This window comes from Oryzias melastigma, linkage group LG13 (genome assembly GCF_002922805.2).
Source record: "Oryzias melastigma strain HK-1 linkage group LG13, ASM292280v2, whole genome shotgun sequence".
In the NCBI taxonomy this organism is placed as follows: domain Eukaryota; kingdom Metazoa; phylum Chordata; class Actinopteri; order Beloniformes; family Adrianichthyidae; genus Oryzias; species Oryzias melastigma.
Window position 1 is genome coordinate 14,379,985 of NC_050524.1, and position 13,657 is coordinate 14,393,641.

Below are 13,657 nucleotides of genomic sequence, written 5' to 3' on the forward strand. Positions count from 1 at the left end.
TTATCTATCTCTAGAGGCTGTTTTATCTAAACATAGTTAAAGACAATGTCTCTGAATAGATAAGTGTAACAAACTCTGCATCAATCATCATAGGATCTAGCTTACCATCAAATCTATGATTTGTTATTTCTGAACTGAGTTGTTTTTCTTTTCATATATAATATCACATGCTTCCTATCAAAGCATTGGCCTGCATGCATGGAAGGGTTAAGGGAGTTTCATGTGAAGAACTGCTGATTGTGACATTCTTGCTCCAGACACAGGAAGTTGCTGTGTTGGCACTGGTGGTAGCTTTTCAAGAGGCAGTGGTAGGATGAAGGTCAGTGGATCGACACACTTCATTTCCCGAGAAGGGGAAGTGGACGACAAACATGCAACCTCAGATCCTCAGAAGAAAAGGAATGTTTGGCAAACATGGCAGCAAGTCATTTATAATCCACCAAATCAGTCTGATCAAAAAACTGGACATATTTAGTTCAGTCAGTATGTTTAGTAATGAACTTTTTTGTTGTCTTTTCAAGTAACAACATTTTTTCGATCTATGCTTGAAATAAACCAGATTGACCAATCAATCAATTTAAAACTATATCGATATATATGATAATATATTATATTTGGCACACTAAAGACATTTTTAAGGAAATATAAGGTGTTTTCACAAGCTAATGTTAAGACGCCTCGATCTCTGAGGCTCTGTCTTTCCCTTCTTGTTCATCACGACATCCTAGAGCCGACCTCGGCAGCATGTCTGCGTTTTGCCCACAAAAACAACTAACAGCTGAGCTTTTTCAAAGATGGATTTGCATAATGTGCATATAAAAGGAAAACATTTTGCCCTTTTCCTGGAAGGGGCTGTTCTCACTTTATGACATCACAATGTGAAGACCCACTGGTTTCCGTGGATTGGGAGGGGCTGGTGCTCAGAGCGCAGGTTTTTAGAGTAAAGCTCAGAATATCAAAATACTGCTTTAGGATTGTTTTTTGTGAGGAATTAACATTGACATCAAAGCTCAAAAAAATATTTTGTATAATATATGCACTTTGATGCATTTACTAATTAACAGGCAAAGCTAAAAAGCCAATAACTCTGATAATTATGTTTATAATCTTATGATTTGGCCGTCTATCATTCTGGAAGCCAAAGAGAAGTGAAATAATTTAACAAAAAACTTTCACTTCCCTGTGCCTCACAGCTTTCTCTCAGAGTAACAGAAATATTGAGAACAGTGCTCATAACTTTCCATAGTAAGTGTTTTACTTTCAGTGACTCATCATCTTAGAATGTGTTTGTCCTGAAAAAGCTCCATCTGAGCTCTGCTCATCCATGTTTACAATAAAAAAAGCAACAACTCCTTTTAGATTATTAGATTTATTATCATATTATTATATACTTTTATTTATTGTATTACATAAACGAACAAGAAGATATATCTAAAATATATGACATCATGAAGAAGCAATGAGTATACAATAATTATAGAAAATAAATTTGGAAAAAAACAAACATGTAATGTTCAAGTTTTTGTTCGCTTGATCAATAAACTGAGGGATTCTTCTTTGTTGATGGATTTTTTTGTCTCCAACAGGAAGAACAAAGAAGAAATGAAAACGTCTTCCTGCCACAGCCCACACAGAAAGGCTGTTAAAAACACTGAAACTGCTAACAAATTGTCCATGCTGCTTCACATCTAGTTCGACCAGCTGAGGAGGCAGACCATGTAACAGCTCGTCATCATCACAGAGATCAGGTCAGTTGAAGAATTTTTTTTAAGGTTTTTATTGTGCACAGTACAGGCTTCCTCAGCTTAACCACAACGCACGGCTCGCAGCATTGTTTTGTTTTTTTTTTTTTTATTTCATTAAAATGGGGTCATGGTTCTGAGGTAGTGGAAAACTGAGCGCAAACTTTATTCTCACTGAAATTTACAAAGTGCCTGTCTGTCTGATATAAACTTAACTGCAAGCAAATCTTTTTTTTATGTATATATATATATGTATGTATAGTGGTGTTGTGACTTCAAACTTTTTCATATTTTTTTATAGAAATAAATATAATAAAACACCCTACATTTAGACCGAAACTGAATCTGACAAAGTATTAGGAAACTACATGTACTAGTAAAAAACATTGAATACTTACAAGGTTGAGCTCTCTTCGCGTCATCAGTTAGAATTTATACAATTTCTTTTTTATAAAGAAAAAAAAAAAAAAATCCAAATGTTGTGCTTTACATCAACCTGTGTGATCAGTGTGGGTCCACACACTGAAAGATAAATTAGGCCGCATCCGGTTTTTGAGGTCTGTCTCATCTAAAGTTGTTTGCTTTTTTCTGTTTTTTCATCTTCGGTTTTGACCTACTTCTTCCCTTCTTTTTAAACAGACACAGAAATGGACATGAACACCACTGAGTTTGAGAATCCTGGTGGTCAGAGCCACACCAACAGCACCTGCTCCAGGGACAACGTGTTGAAGACGGTGGTTTTCCCCGTTCTGTACTCCTGTCTTCTGCTGGTGGGGATTTCACTCAACAGTGTGGCGGTGTGGGTGTTCTTCCGCATCCCTTCACGGTCCCACTTCATTATTTACCTGAAGAACATAGTGGTAGCAGATGTTGTTATGACTTTCACATTCCCGTTTAAGGTTTGTTATTCTTCTAACTTTAAATCTTGAAGTTGCAGTAAAGGGAATAAGCTGTTTTTTTTTTTTTTGTATTTGCTATTAATGACTTAATTGAAGTATCCAATACTTGTTTTTGACTGTGGATTTTATTCAACGATAAATTTAAAATGATGGACTTTACATTTTTATGATTTCATAATTAACAGGGCTTTTTTATTGGATCTTTTGGACTTTATTGTAGGATTTAAGTTAAAATACTTTTTTTTTTCCTCTAGGTATTGTCAGACTCCAAATTGGCATCCGTCGGCCTGCGAATATTTGTGTGCCGAGTTTCATCTGTGCTGTTTTACCTGACAATGTACATCAGCATCCTCTTCTTCGGCCTCATCAGCATCGATCGCTGCAGAAAGACCCTCAATCCCTTCAGAGGCACTAACTCTGCCCGGCTGACGCGCAGGAAACTTCTGTCTGCGGCCATTTGGATCATCCTGCTATTCTTGTGCCTTCCCAACATGATTCTTACACGTAAAGCCCCGTCTTCTTCAAGTTTCACGTGCAGCGACTTGAAGACAAAGGCGGGACTGTTTTGGCACGAAGTGGTAAATTATGTGTGTCAAGTGATTTTCTGGGGCAACCTGGCGACCGTCATTGTATGCTACACTCTGATCACCAAGGAACTGTACAAATCCTACGCTCGAACCAATTCGCACTTCACTGGGGGGACCTCCACTGGAGAAACATCTCGCAAACCCGTTCAGAACAAAAAAAAATTGAGTGGAAATGTCTTCCTGGTTCTCGGGGTGTTTATTGTGTGCTTTGTGCCGTTTCATTTTGCCAGAGTGCCCTACACGATAAGCCAGACTCGCAATGTTCTCTCCGCTTGCAAAATCAAGCTTTTCTTCTTCCAGCTGAAGGAAAGCACTCTTTTCCTCTCATCCCTAAACTCTATACTTGACCCGCTCATCTATTTCTTCCTCTGCAAATCCTTCCGGGACACTTTGTTCAAGACGCTGCATCTGCCTCCTGGTACCTGCAGCTGGATAACAGGGAGGGAGACAGAAACAAGCCAACAAATGTCTACGTGTAAATGAGAAAAAAAAAAAAAAAACTCCAATCATTTAGTCTTTTATGACAAAGTTTTATGTGACTTTATAACAAAGTTAATGTGAAAAATATCAAAGGTCATCATCACCCATGGAGAACCGTCCATGTTCACACTGCATAGATTTTTATTTTGTTTTCATACCACCAAACATGTATTTACATAGTAACTGTTGCTTTAGAGAAGAAGTATGATGCTAGCATTTGCTAAAATAAAAAATAAAAAAATAAAATTATTTTTAAGGACAAATTACTTAAAGGGCCTATACCATGCAAAACCAACTTCTTGAGCTTTTAATTGTATTATAATGTTCATTTCTCAATATAAACAAGCTCAAAGTGGTATTTATATCTGTTCACATATTTCTGAGTAATCCTCTAAAAACCTGCACTCTCAACAGGAGCCCCTTCCAACCAATAAAAAATGAACGGGTTCTCTTGAGCTGATGTCACAAAGTGTGAACAGTCCCTTTCAGGAAGAGTCTGCGCTGCCAGAACCGCCCACAAACACCCAATTTTTATGCAAAGCTGTTAATGATCAGCTGTTAGCTTCGCTATTTAGCTAGTGGAGCTCAGCAGCTAACTTAGCCCCTCAGCTAATGGTACTCAGCTGCTAGGTTTGACGCTCAGCTAGCAGTACTCAGTCGCTAATTTCACCCCTCAGCTAGTGGTGCTCAGCCGCTAACATCTCCACTTAGCTAGAAGTGCTCAGTCGCTAATTTCGTCGCTTACCGGCTGAACACTGCTAGCTTTGCCGCTCATCTAGCTCAGCAGCTAGCCTCTGCCAACGCTACAACCAGGGTAGCGATGGCTGGGTCTACTATGGGCAGATATACAGTATGTACATACATGTTTGCAAAAGTTTGGATGTTGTTTGTCTGTGGGTGAAACACAGACATGAGGCCGGCTCAAGGATGAGATCCACATGCAGTGAAAAGTGGGGCTTCTAAGATTGAGACGTCCAACTTCTGGGTAGGAAAAAAAATTGACAAAAATATCTCATATTTTATAAATATTTTGCTCTTTATTGTGCCAAAGGTAATATATGATCATATATATATGGATATAATTTACTCTGAAAGGCGTAAAGCCCTTAAAACTAGAAAACTAAAAACTGTCTAACAACTGCTTCAAATGCCTCACATGTGAAGAACCATCTCCTGACTGTAAACATTGTGTCTTTTAAAAGTAAAATGAACTTTTAAAGTGTTTGTAATAATGTTTGTTTGTGTTCTGTAGTAGGATTTTTGTCTGATTCTCTCCTAAAAGGCTATCTGGAAGAATTATAAAGCAAAGTAAAAACGCCAAAGTTGCTGTCTCTTTAACAGATTTGGCCAAAACACCCAAAGCTGTAAATTCCTCAAACTATTTTTAGGAAACATTAAAAGAGGAAGTTACTGGTCATGTGGTTAGCATGACCCTCTGAAATGGTCAGAAATCTGGTTTTGTCTGTTTTAAAAACTTGTTTGTCTCCATCTTTCTGCTCTGATTTACTCACAGAAAATGTGACATGTTATACAGAATGGGTCATAAAACAGAACTATATTTCATCGTTTGCTTTTGGGGATGAGTTACGGTTTGAGAAAAGTTGTAAACACAGAAGAATAATCAGTTCAGAGCTAATCACAGCATGTGCCATTTGAATTACTCCACCTGAACCGGTGGTGGATTTGCATCTCTCAGGTTCATTAAGCTGACATGGTCTGTAATGTATTATTTCACTCAATCTCAATCTCTCAGGGCGGACAGCGTGGACTTCATGTCATCATTCTCACCGGTGAGTGACTCGATGTGACTTTTTCACAACTTTTCGAGATGAAAAAATAAGCAGTCAGTCATTAAAGTATTTAGATTACTGCAACCTAATGGAACAAATGACTGTTTAGTAATGTCGTCAATACTTTCTGCACTAGATTTTAACTCTTTCTGTGCATGAATCTGATGAAAAGACAATACGTTTTGAATGTGATGAAAAATTCAAAGTTCTAAAACTGTCTGTGGTCTGTGGTGAGTGCATATGGCATAAAAATATCGTACTCTCACAAAACTGAGAATGTAATTTATCAATGTATCAATAAAAATGTGCACACAGGCTTTAGTAAATAGAGCAGCTTCTTTTCAGGCTTATTTTTTTAAATTTTCTGTGTTTGCTGCTTAGTTACAGCTGTTATAGTTATAAATATACAGTTTACATGTTTTTATATCACATATATTGTGAAAAAATTGTCAATAATGGAAATGAGAAAATATTGACAAATATTGGAATTTTGTGTAGTTTCACAAAGGCTGAGACACAACGTCCAAAAGAGATTATTCATCCCATAAAAGTATCTCTAAAGGTTGATTTCTTCTAGAAAAACACTGAAGAAAAGTCTACTTATAATAGTGGTATTTTTTGTTAGTTTTTTCCAGACTAAACAAAAACAACAACCAGTATATAATTTACAAAGTGGAAATGTCCGGTTCAGATTTCAGGATGCATTCAAATACTATGGTTGGTCATTCATCAGCAGCCACAGAAAAACATGTTTTCTGACCTAATGACAAATGGAAATCAGCTACAGCTGGGCGCGCTGGGAAAGTGTGTAAAGCAAACGTTCTTCTCGTTGTTCAATATGTCATCCTGTCAGGCTCCTGCCGCTACAGACCCAGAATCAGTTCCACTTTTTTCCTGTTGGTCAACATGTTTTTGCAGTTAAGATTTCCTTTGTAAAGCACTCGTTCTGACTTTTTTCCAGGGTTTGTTTGCAGCTCCTAAAACAATGATTCTGACTAATTTTTAATATGAAACCGACCATTTCTTACCTAGTGAAGTTCCTATGACACTTTGATAAAAGTTTGGTTTGATCCACACCTCATATTGTTGTTTCATGTTATGCAAAGCCTCAAACACTTACAATACTATTTTTTCTTATAGATTCTCACGATGCAAAACAACTCCTCTCACCTCTCCACTAGCTGTACCCTGTCCAATGCTGAGATCACACAAATATTGGTGGCTTATTTGTTCTTCTTTTCCTTCCCCTTTGCATTTCTACTCAATGCGATTGCAGCATGGGTGTCTTTTCATCTCCCACTGAGTTCCACCTTTATAGTTTACCTAAAGACCCTGGTGGGGGCTGATCTGCTCATGACACTGACCATCCCTTCAATAGCGGCGAGCATGCTTCCCGGAGCAGCACTCGAGGTGAGGAGCTTTAGCTGCCGCTATGCCGGCGTGATCTTCTTCACCAGTATGTACACAAGCATCACGCTGATGGGTCTTATCAGCCTGGATCGCTTTTTCAAAATCGTTAGACCACTTGGAAAAGGGTTCGGACAAAACATAACCACCAGCATTGTATTGAGCTCTTTGGTTTGGGTTGTATTATTTGGAGGTACGGCAATCCCAACTATAGTTCTAACCGACCAGACTCCTGGAAATGCAACCGATGATGTTTGTATGTCCATGAAAGGTCCGGCTGGAAAGACTCTCCACAAGTATGTGGTGACTTCTATGGAGATGCTGTTCTGGCTCGTCACTATAATGATTGTATTTTGCTACATCTGCATCACCCTGAAAGTCCTGCAGTCCTTCAGAAACTCTGGAAGTAAGAACAACCAAGGAAAGAAGAAGACAAAACTGCGCGTTTTCTCCATCCTCATTGTGTATTTTGTGTGTTTTGTGCCTTTGCACTTACTACGCATTCCTTTCACCATACATGAAACGTTTGCCTTGAATTTCTGCACTAGAGAGGGGCTCCTGGTCGCTCACCAAGTGTCTGTCTGGGTTTCCTCCACTAATGCTTGCTTGGATCCCTTTCTCTACATCCACTTGTGCAGGGAGTACAGAGAGAAGCTGGATGAGATCGTGAAAGACAGTGTCCTCTTTGTTAAGTTGCATTTCTGTAAAAAACAAAGAGAATCCAACCAGTAATGTAAAAACTTGAACAAAACATATTTACTGAGCTTTTAGGAATAGAATATAGGTTTAGAAAAATGCAGAAACAGACCATTAGTCTAGGAGCTGCTTTTAAACATTTGTGTTGTAGAGCCATCTAGTGTCCTAATGAAAATTTGCATCTGTTGATTTTAAAGTTCACATCTTTTAAAAAAGCATAACAATACATTCTATCCATATATTTATTGTCGTAATTATTTAACATGCAGATTTAAATTGTAATATAAAAACAGACTATTTGGACCTCAGAATCTTAGCAGCAGTGTCTGTGTGTGCATGCATAGTAAAGAAGATTTCATATGAACATATTTATAAATACAAGATTTTTTTTGTTTTCATTGCAAAAGTATACTGTTGTGGTTATTCATGCTTCTGTTTCTATAAATATATGCATACTTGCATATATTTTTTAATGTTGGTAAATGCAGGCTTAAATAGATGCACATAAGAAAATAAATAAAAGTTTATAAATCTTGATGCAAATTTGGTACACAAAAATAAAAAGAAAACAATACTTTATTTCTTTGTTATTTTTTTTTAAACAAACAACTTTGTGTTTTTTTTTTTTTCCTTTTCTTTTCCCTGCTTCCTTTTGCACCCTTATTCCATCATCTCTAACATCCCACTCTTTTCTTCTCTTTATCCGGTCCAACAACAAATAAAAGTATACAAACTCGATAAATATAAATGTTTTAGCCTCAAATACAAAAAGATTTTTTCAAATATACCTCTTGTGTGACAGAACATTCAAAACCCCATATTGTAACAGTAAAATCTCTCCAACAAAGGAGGCCTTCAGCTCTTATCTGTTTTCTCACCTGTTATAAAGTTATAAACAAACAAAAAAATAATAATAGCTAATAATAATAAAAAATAATAGCCCAAAAAATAAATCAAAAAATCAAATTAGCCCAAACAGCTAGCATGTAGCTTAAATATTAGCTAAACTCAAAATGTCCCAAAAAACTGAAAAAAAAAGCTTAATGTCGTTGAAATATTAGCTTCACTCCAAGATAGCCTAACTCAAGGAAAAAAAAATCCTGACTCGGCATTCACACAATAATAAATAACTTTGGATTTTTTTATTTTTATTTTTGCCAATAATGCAGCTTTGCTTGGCATTCTTCTAGCTGCTGGACAGCAACACCTTGCAAAATAATAGAACGTCTTGTTTCTCTAATCGTTATTGTATCATGGCAGTGTCAATGTTCTTCATGCATTCGTGGAATTTTCTAGTTTTTTGGTGTATCAAAGTTAAAAAAAAAACTTTCCAAAACAGTTAATCTTAAAAAAGTCTCCAACTGCATTTTTATAGGTTTCAGGTAACTAGGTGACCTGTCACCTTGACTAGAAGCCACATATTTACTGGACTTACAAAATCCAGCAGAGACTCAGTACATCCTTTAAAAACATCAATTTAAAATATCAATTAAAATAACAAACAAACTCTAAATTTTGGTTTCATAAATCCAAACTTTGGAGACATTTTGGGAAAATGTTGACAACTCAGATTGCAGAATGACAAGACAAATCTTTTTTTTTTTTTTACTTTTTAAAGAGTGCTGGAAATTTTCCGAGGAATAAAAATCCAAGAAATTGTAGATGCTTTAGAAAAGTTCAATTTTTAAAACCATTTTTGGTGCTACTACACTTTAGACTTGGACAGTTGACCTACAGGGGATGTGGTAAACGAAGCATGAACATGAATGAAGAGGTGTGTCCACACTTCAGTATACAAAAGGGAAATCATTCAGCAACAAGTCAGAGACTAAGGATCCCTCACATCATTTAGTTTCTAAATGATGCACCGTTGCCATGGCAAGACATTATAATTTAATGCTCCATTTCCTGTACTAATGGCTCACAGCATGATGATCTGCATCAAACAAGCAAGAGAGTATCTGTCTGTAAACACCAATAAATAGTCTAAAATATTCTAGAAAACAAGATAACAGACCAGAGCATTTGGGAAAGTATCATTTAAACGTTTGTCCAGACATTACATGTGTGTTCCGTTCACTCTATCATTCGGAGCATGCTATCTGTATTGTCTTTGGCAGGACCATAGGTTTCCCTATGTTTGCATAAGTCCTGACAAATTGCCACTGCAAACACGGCTGAAACGTACATTTGTTTGCCAGGAAAATCAGTAGTGTTTCTTAAGCACCTACCATGTCGCTACATAGTGACACCAATCCATTTCATCCCTTTGTGCTCAAGAAGAAACAGCCACGTCCAAAACTGTAAGTTTTATTCATTTCTATAAAATTTCTCTTCTCTCTTAAAGAGTTAAGACAATAATTCATTCTAAAATATTTTTTATTAATGTTTACAGAAATGTTATTCTTTTAGATGTTGTGTTGTTTGCAATAATATGCTAAAGTATAAGAAGAAAGCATTTAAATAGCTTGTGTATCAGCTAGATTTAATTACATTTTTAATTATTTGATAATACAAGAATTTTCTTCTTATTTAGCCACATTGTTGATATAATCTGAATTAGTGTTTTGTATTGATCTAGCCTAATTTAAACATACAAACATATTAATAGCGCGGACGCTGCTTTTGTTACGTTTCATATTATTTCCAAAGTCAACATATTTTCTCTTCACACACAAAAACAACAAAGCAGGAAATAAAAATGCATGTTTGGTCTTTTAGAAACTGTTTAAAAAAAAGTAATTTTCCTCCATTGACTTTTTAACCCACTTGGTGATATTTGAGGTCACATGGCTGCTGGAGCCTATCCTATAACTATTTGAGGAAAGATGTAGAAATTTTATTTAAATTATTTAAAAAACAAAAAATGTATGTTATGAAATATATTGATTTATATTGAATATAATGAATATCAATTACGTTCAGTTATTTAATGGAATATTTTTACTGCATATTTCTGATACTAAGATATAAAAAAAATTTTATCTCAACTCCCTTAACGTGTGAAAGTACTTGTACTTCTACTGTTCTGCGATGAGCTGTCAAGACACACCAACACAATACATTTAGATCATTAAAGAGTCAAAGCATTCTCTGGTCAGTTCCATCAGCAAACACCTAAAAAACACCAATTTACAAAAAATGCTAATATTTTACTATGGAAAAAAGTATACTTTTGCTTTATTCATAAATGATAAAGCAGGTATTCTATTTATGAAAACATAAAAAAATACAGTGAAGTAATCCAATTGAGTTGGAGTTGAAAGATATCCTGCTAAACAAAAGTTCTGATTTATTTATCAGTTTTCTGAGAGATTCAACAAATAATCCTATTTTTTTTTATCTTAAACAGCCTACAACTGGGATTGAGACTGACCAATAATGAATACTTTTTTTGATCTACGTTTAGTTGCCAACAATCAAAGTAAGTTCAAATCAAAAATAAATCCTTATTTCAAAATATTCTGACCATGCTGAAAACGTCTGTTTTCTCTCCTCAGGTGTGGTGAATCAATCCCTTCAGATGTCTTACAATCAATCCACCTGTAAAGTCTTACCCTACAGCCCGTATTTGATCCCCGCTCTCTTTTTCATGACATTTCCCATAGCGTTGTTTTTAAATAGCATGGCTGCGCTGGTGTCCCTGCATCTCAAGTCCACCTCCACCTTCGTGGTGTACCTGAAAAACCTCATAGTTGCAGATATTGTTTTGACCATCATGATCCCGGTTAAAATTGCAGGCGATTTGCCTGGTAATTGGGAGGCGATGTCTATACCCACGTGCCGTTTTTTCAGTGTCATTTTCTACAACACGCAATACACGTGCATCGCTCTGTTGGGCTTCATTAGCCTGGACCGTTTCTTCAAGATCATGATGCCGCGCACAACATTTGCCCAGAATCTGACCGTCAGCAAAGTGATTGCAGGCTCCATCTGGGTGATCATGTTTGGAGTCACAGGTTTGCCAAACATCATTTTGACCAACAGAACAGTGCCAACCACCCAAATTTCCGGCTGCATGATACTAAAAAGCCCAGCAGGAATAAGGTTCCATGAAAAAACAACCTTATTTCTGAACGTTTTCTTTTGGATCGTCAGCGTGACCATTGCGGTTTGTTACATTTGCATTGTTAATAAAGTTATCCAATCTTACAGGAACTCTGGGAGCAACAACAGCCAGGGCAAGCAAAAAGTCAAACTGCGAGTTTTTTTAGTTATCATTGTGTTTTTTGTTTCTTTCGGTCCGTACCACATTGTCCGGATCCCGTACACGTTTCAACAAGTCAGCAGTTCCTCCACGACCACTTGCTCGCAGATTGACATACAGATCAAACTCGCCAAGGAACTCACTCACTGGCTTTCTACGACTAACATCTGCATGGACCCCCTTCTCTACGTCTTCTTGTGCCGAGAGTTCAAGGAGCAGCTGATGGCGCTGATGAAAAAAGTCAATCGTTGGATTTAACCCGCCACGCCATTGGTCTAGACTCGTAACAAGTAGATGTTCATCATTTTTACAGTACTGTCAAATTACACATCTAAGTTGAAAGATTAACTGTCAAAAAATGTTTTATGTGCACAAAGTTACTCATCATTTCATACAAATGACTTACAACTTTCATTTGCATTTTCATTGTACTCTGTTAGTTTTTGTGGTTACAACTGAAGTTGGTCATGCATCAAGAACGTTTGCAAGCTTTTAGATCACATCGCTCAACACTGTAGAGGAATTTACAGTGAAAATAAATCTGCCAAACTGCTTTTACAACTTTCTGTCACTTCAATTTCCTTGAAGCGTTGTAAAAAAAAAAAAAAAAAAAAATCAAATAAACATTAGACATGACAGCTTTTCACTGTGGGTTTGTTGCTCTTATTTCTGGTATGTTCAGTGCATCAAGCTCATGCATGTACTGGCAACCCTGTGGGTGTCAAACCACAAGTCTACTTACTGTACCATTTAGCATGGGCCTACTTTGCAAACAAACATGCTGAATTGGGGCTTGATTGTGGTAAACACAAGCACGTCATACATCAGCTTCATTATTCCCATTTGTACATATTTCTGGCTCCAAAAGAAGCTAAATCCCACCGGATGTCCTGTTGGAGTGTTCTCAGAAAGTACTATTTTTACGACAAAAGTTATGAAGGCATCGCTTGTTCATATTTGATTTCTATGGAAGTGTGCATTCACTGTTAGGACATTAGGCAGCTGCTGAGACCCAAAACTAAAAAACAACTTTACAAGTGGGACATATTGACCCCATTGTGGCTTGACCACATTAGGTTCTCTAGTGGGTTGTTGACTGTTATTAAATTGTGCAAACAGATTTTAAAAAAAAAGATTTTTATCTGAAATGGGGTGCATTTGCAGGAGGTCTTTGCATGGTAGTTAAGACAAAAAAAAAAAAAAATATAGGCCTTCGCATATCAACAACCACAGAAACTGACTAAAGTTAGCAGAGGTAGAAGGACTGGCACAGAGCAAAGAAAGCCTCCCAGTTGACAATTAGAACAGGAAGCGAGGAAGGAAGGGGTTTTTCACCCAGAGGAAGGCTGGCAAACTTATTGGGGTTGTGACAAGACAGCCACACAGTAGCTGCAGAGACCACCCATTGTAATAGATTCCAAACACACATACACAAAGAGCACACTCTTAAATTCAGAGAGAGCTGAGGGGAAACTTTAAAACAGGCAGAGTTGCTGTTTTTTTGTGTGTCTAAAGTCATATTAGAGACAAGAATAATTTTTTGGGGGATTTTTTTTTTTTAAAACTTTCTCCATGTTTTTTTATTTATTTTTTTTTTCGTGACTTGACTTGTCCAAAAGGAGAAAAGGGAATTGAATATTCCACCACTTCCTTTTTCTCTCTCTCTTGCTCTGTTTTTTAATACTGTGGGTTTCTTTTGAATTTGTGTCACTTTTGTTGGTTCAGGTTACCATCCGGCTTACAATAAAGTCTCACGGTAAGACAAAACTCTTTTCTTCCTTATTTGCTCTGTTAAAACTGTAAAAAGTTAAATAAGGCTCAAAGTCAACATGAGGATGCACTTTGGCTT

At 36.7% G+C, this 13,657-nt stretch overlaps 4 protein-coding genes across 5 annotated transcripts in view; all 4 read left to right on the forward strand.

The window, feature by feature from the left end:
- The first annotated feature begins 1,477 nt into the window (after positions 1–1,477).
- Positions 1,478–3,956, forward strand: p2ry12 (purinergic receptor P2Y12). Of its 2 annotated transcripts, none has more exons than XM_024276830.2 (3): positions 1,478–1,748; positions 2,388–2,641; positions 2,896–3,956. In XM_024276830.2, the coding sequence occupies exons 2-3, from the start codon at positions 2,390–2,392 to the stop codon at positions 3,709–3,711; spliced, it is 1,068 nt and encodes a 355-aa protein (XP_024132598.1). In that variant the 5' UTR covers positions 1,478–1,748; positions 2,388–2,389; the 3' UTR covers positions 3,712–3,956. The 2 variants fall into 2 exon arrangements, with proteins under 2 accessions (XP_024132598.1, XP_024132599.1); XM_024276831.2 differs by having other exon boundaries at positions 1,479–1,748; positions 2,382–2,641.
- A 2,691-nt stretch (positions 3,957–6,647) lies between these two features.
- On the forward strand, positions 6,648–7,637 carry LOC112149356 (P2Y purinoceptor 13-like). Its single transcript, XM_024277005.1, has one exon. The coding sequence runs from the start codon at positions 6,648–6,650 to the stop codon at positions 7,635–7,637; it is 990 nt and encodes a 329-aa protein (XP_024132773.1).
- Positions 7,638–11,226: 3,589 nt separating this feature from the next.
- Positions 11,227–12,066, forward strand: LOC112149355 (P2Y purinoceptor 13-like). Its single transcript, XM_024277004.1, has 2 exons — positions 11,227–11,648; positions 11,757–12,066. The coding sequence occupies exons 1-2, from the start codon at positions 11,227–11,229 to the stop codon at positions 12,064–12,066; spliced, it is 732 nt and encodes a 243-aa protein (XP_024132772.1).
- The window catches only part of LOC112149238 (P2Y purinoceptor 13), a 6,167-nt gene continuing 4,146 nt past the window's right edge, over positions 11,637–13,657 (forward strand). Inside the window, exon 1 of the mRNA XM_024276827.2 lies at positions 11,637–13,564. The gene's annotated coding sequence lies outside the window, so the exon portion shown is untranslated. The remainder of the gene's footprint in view (positions 13,565–13,657) is intronic.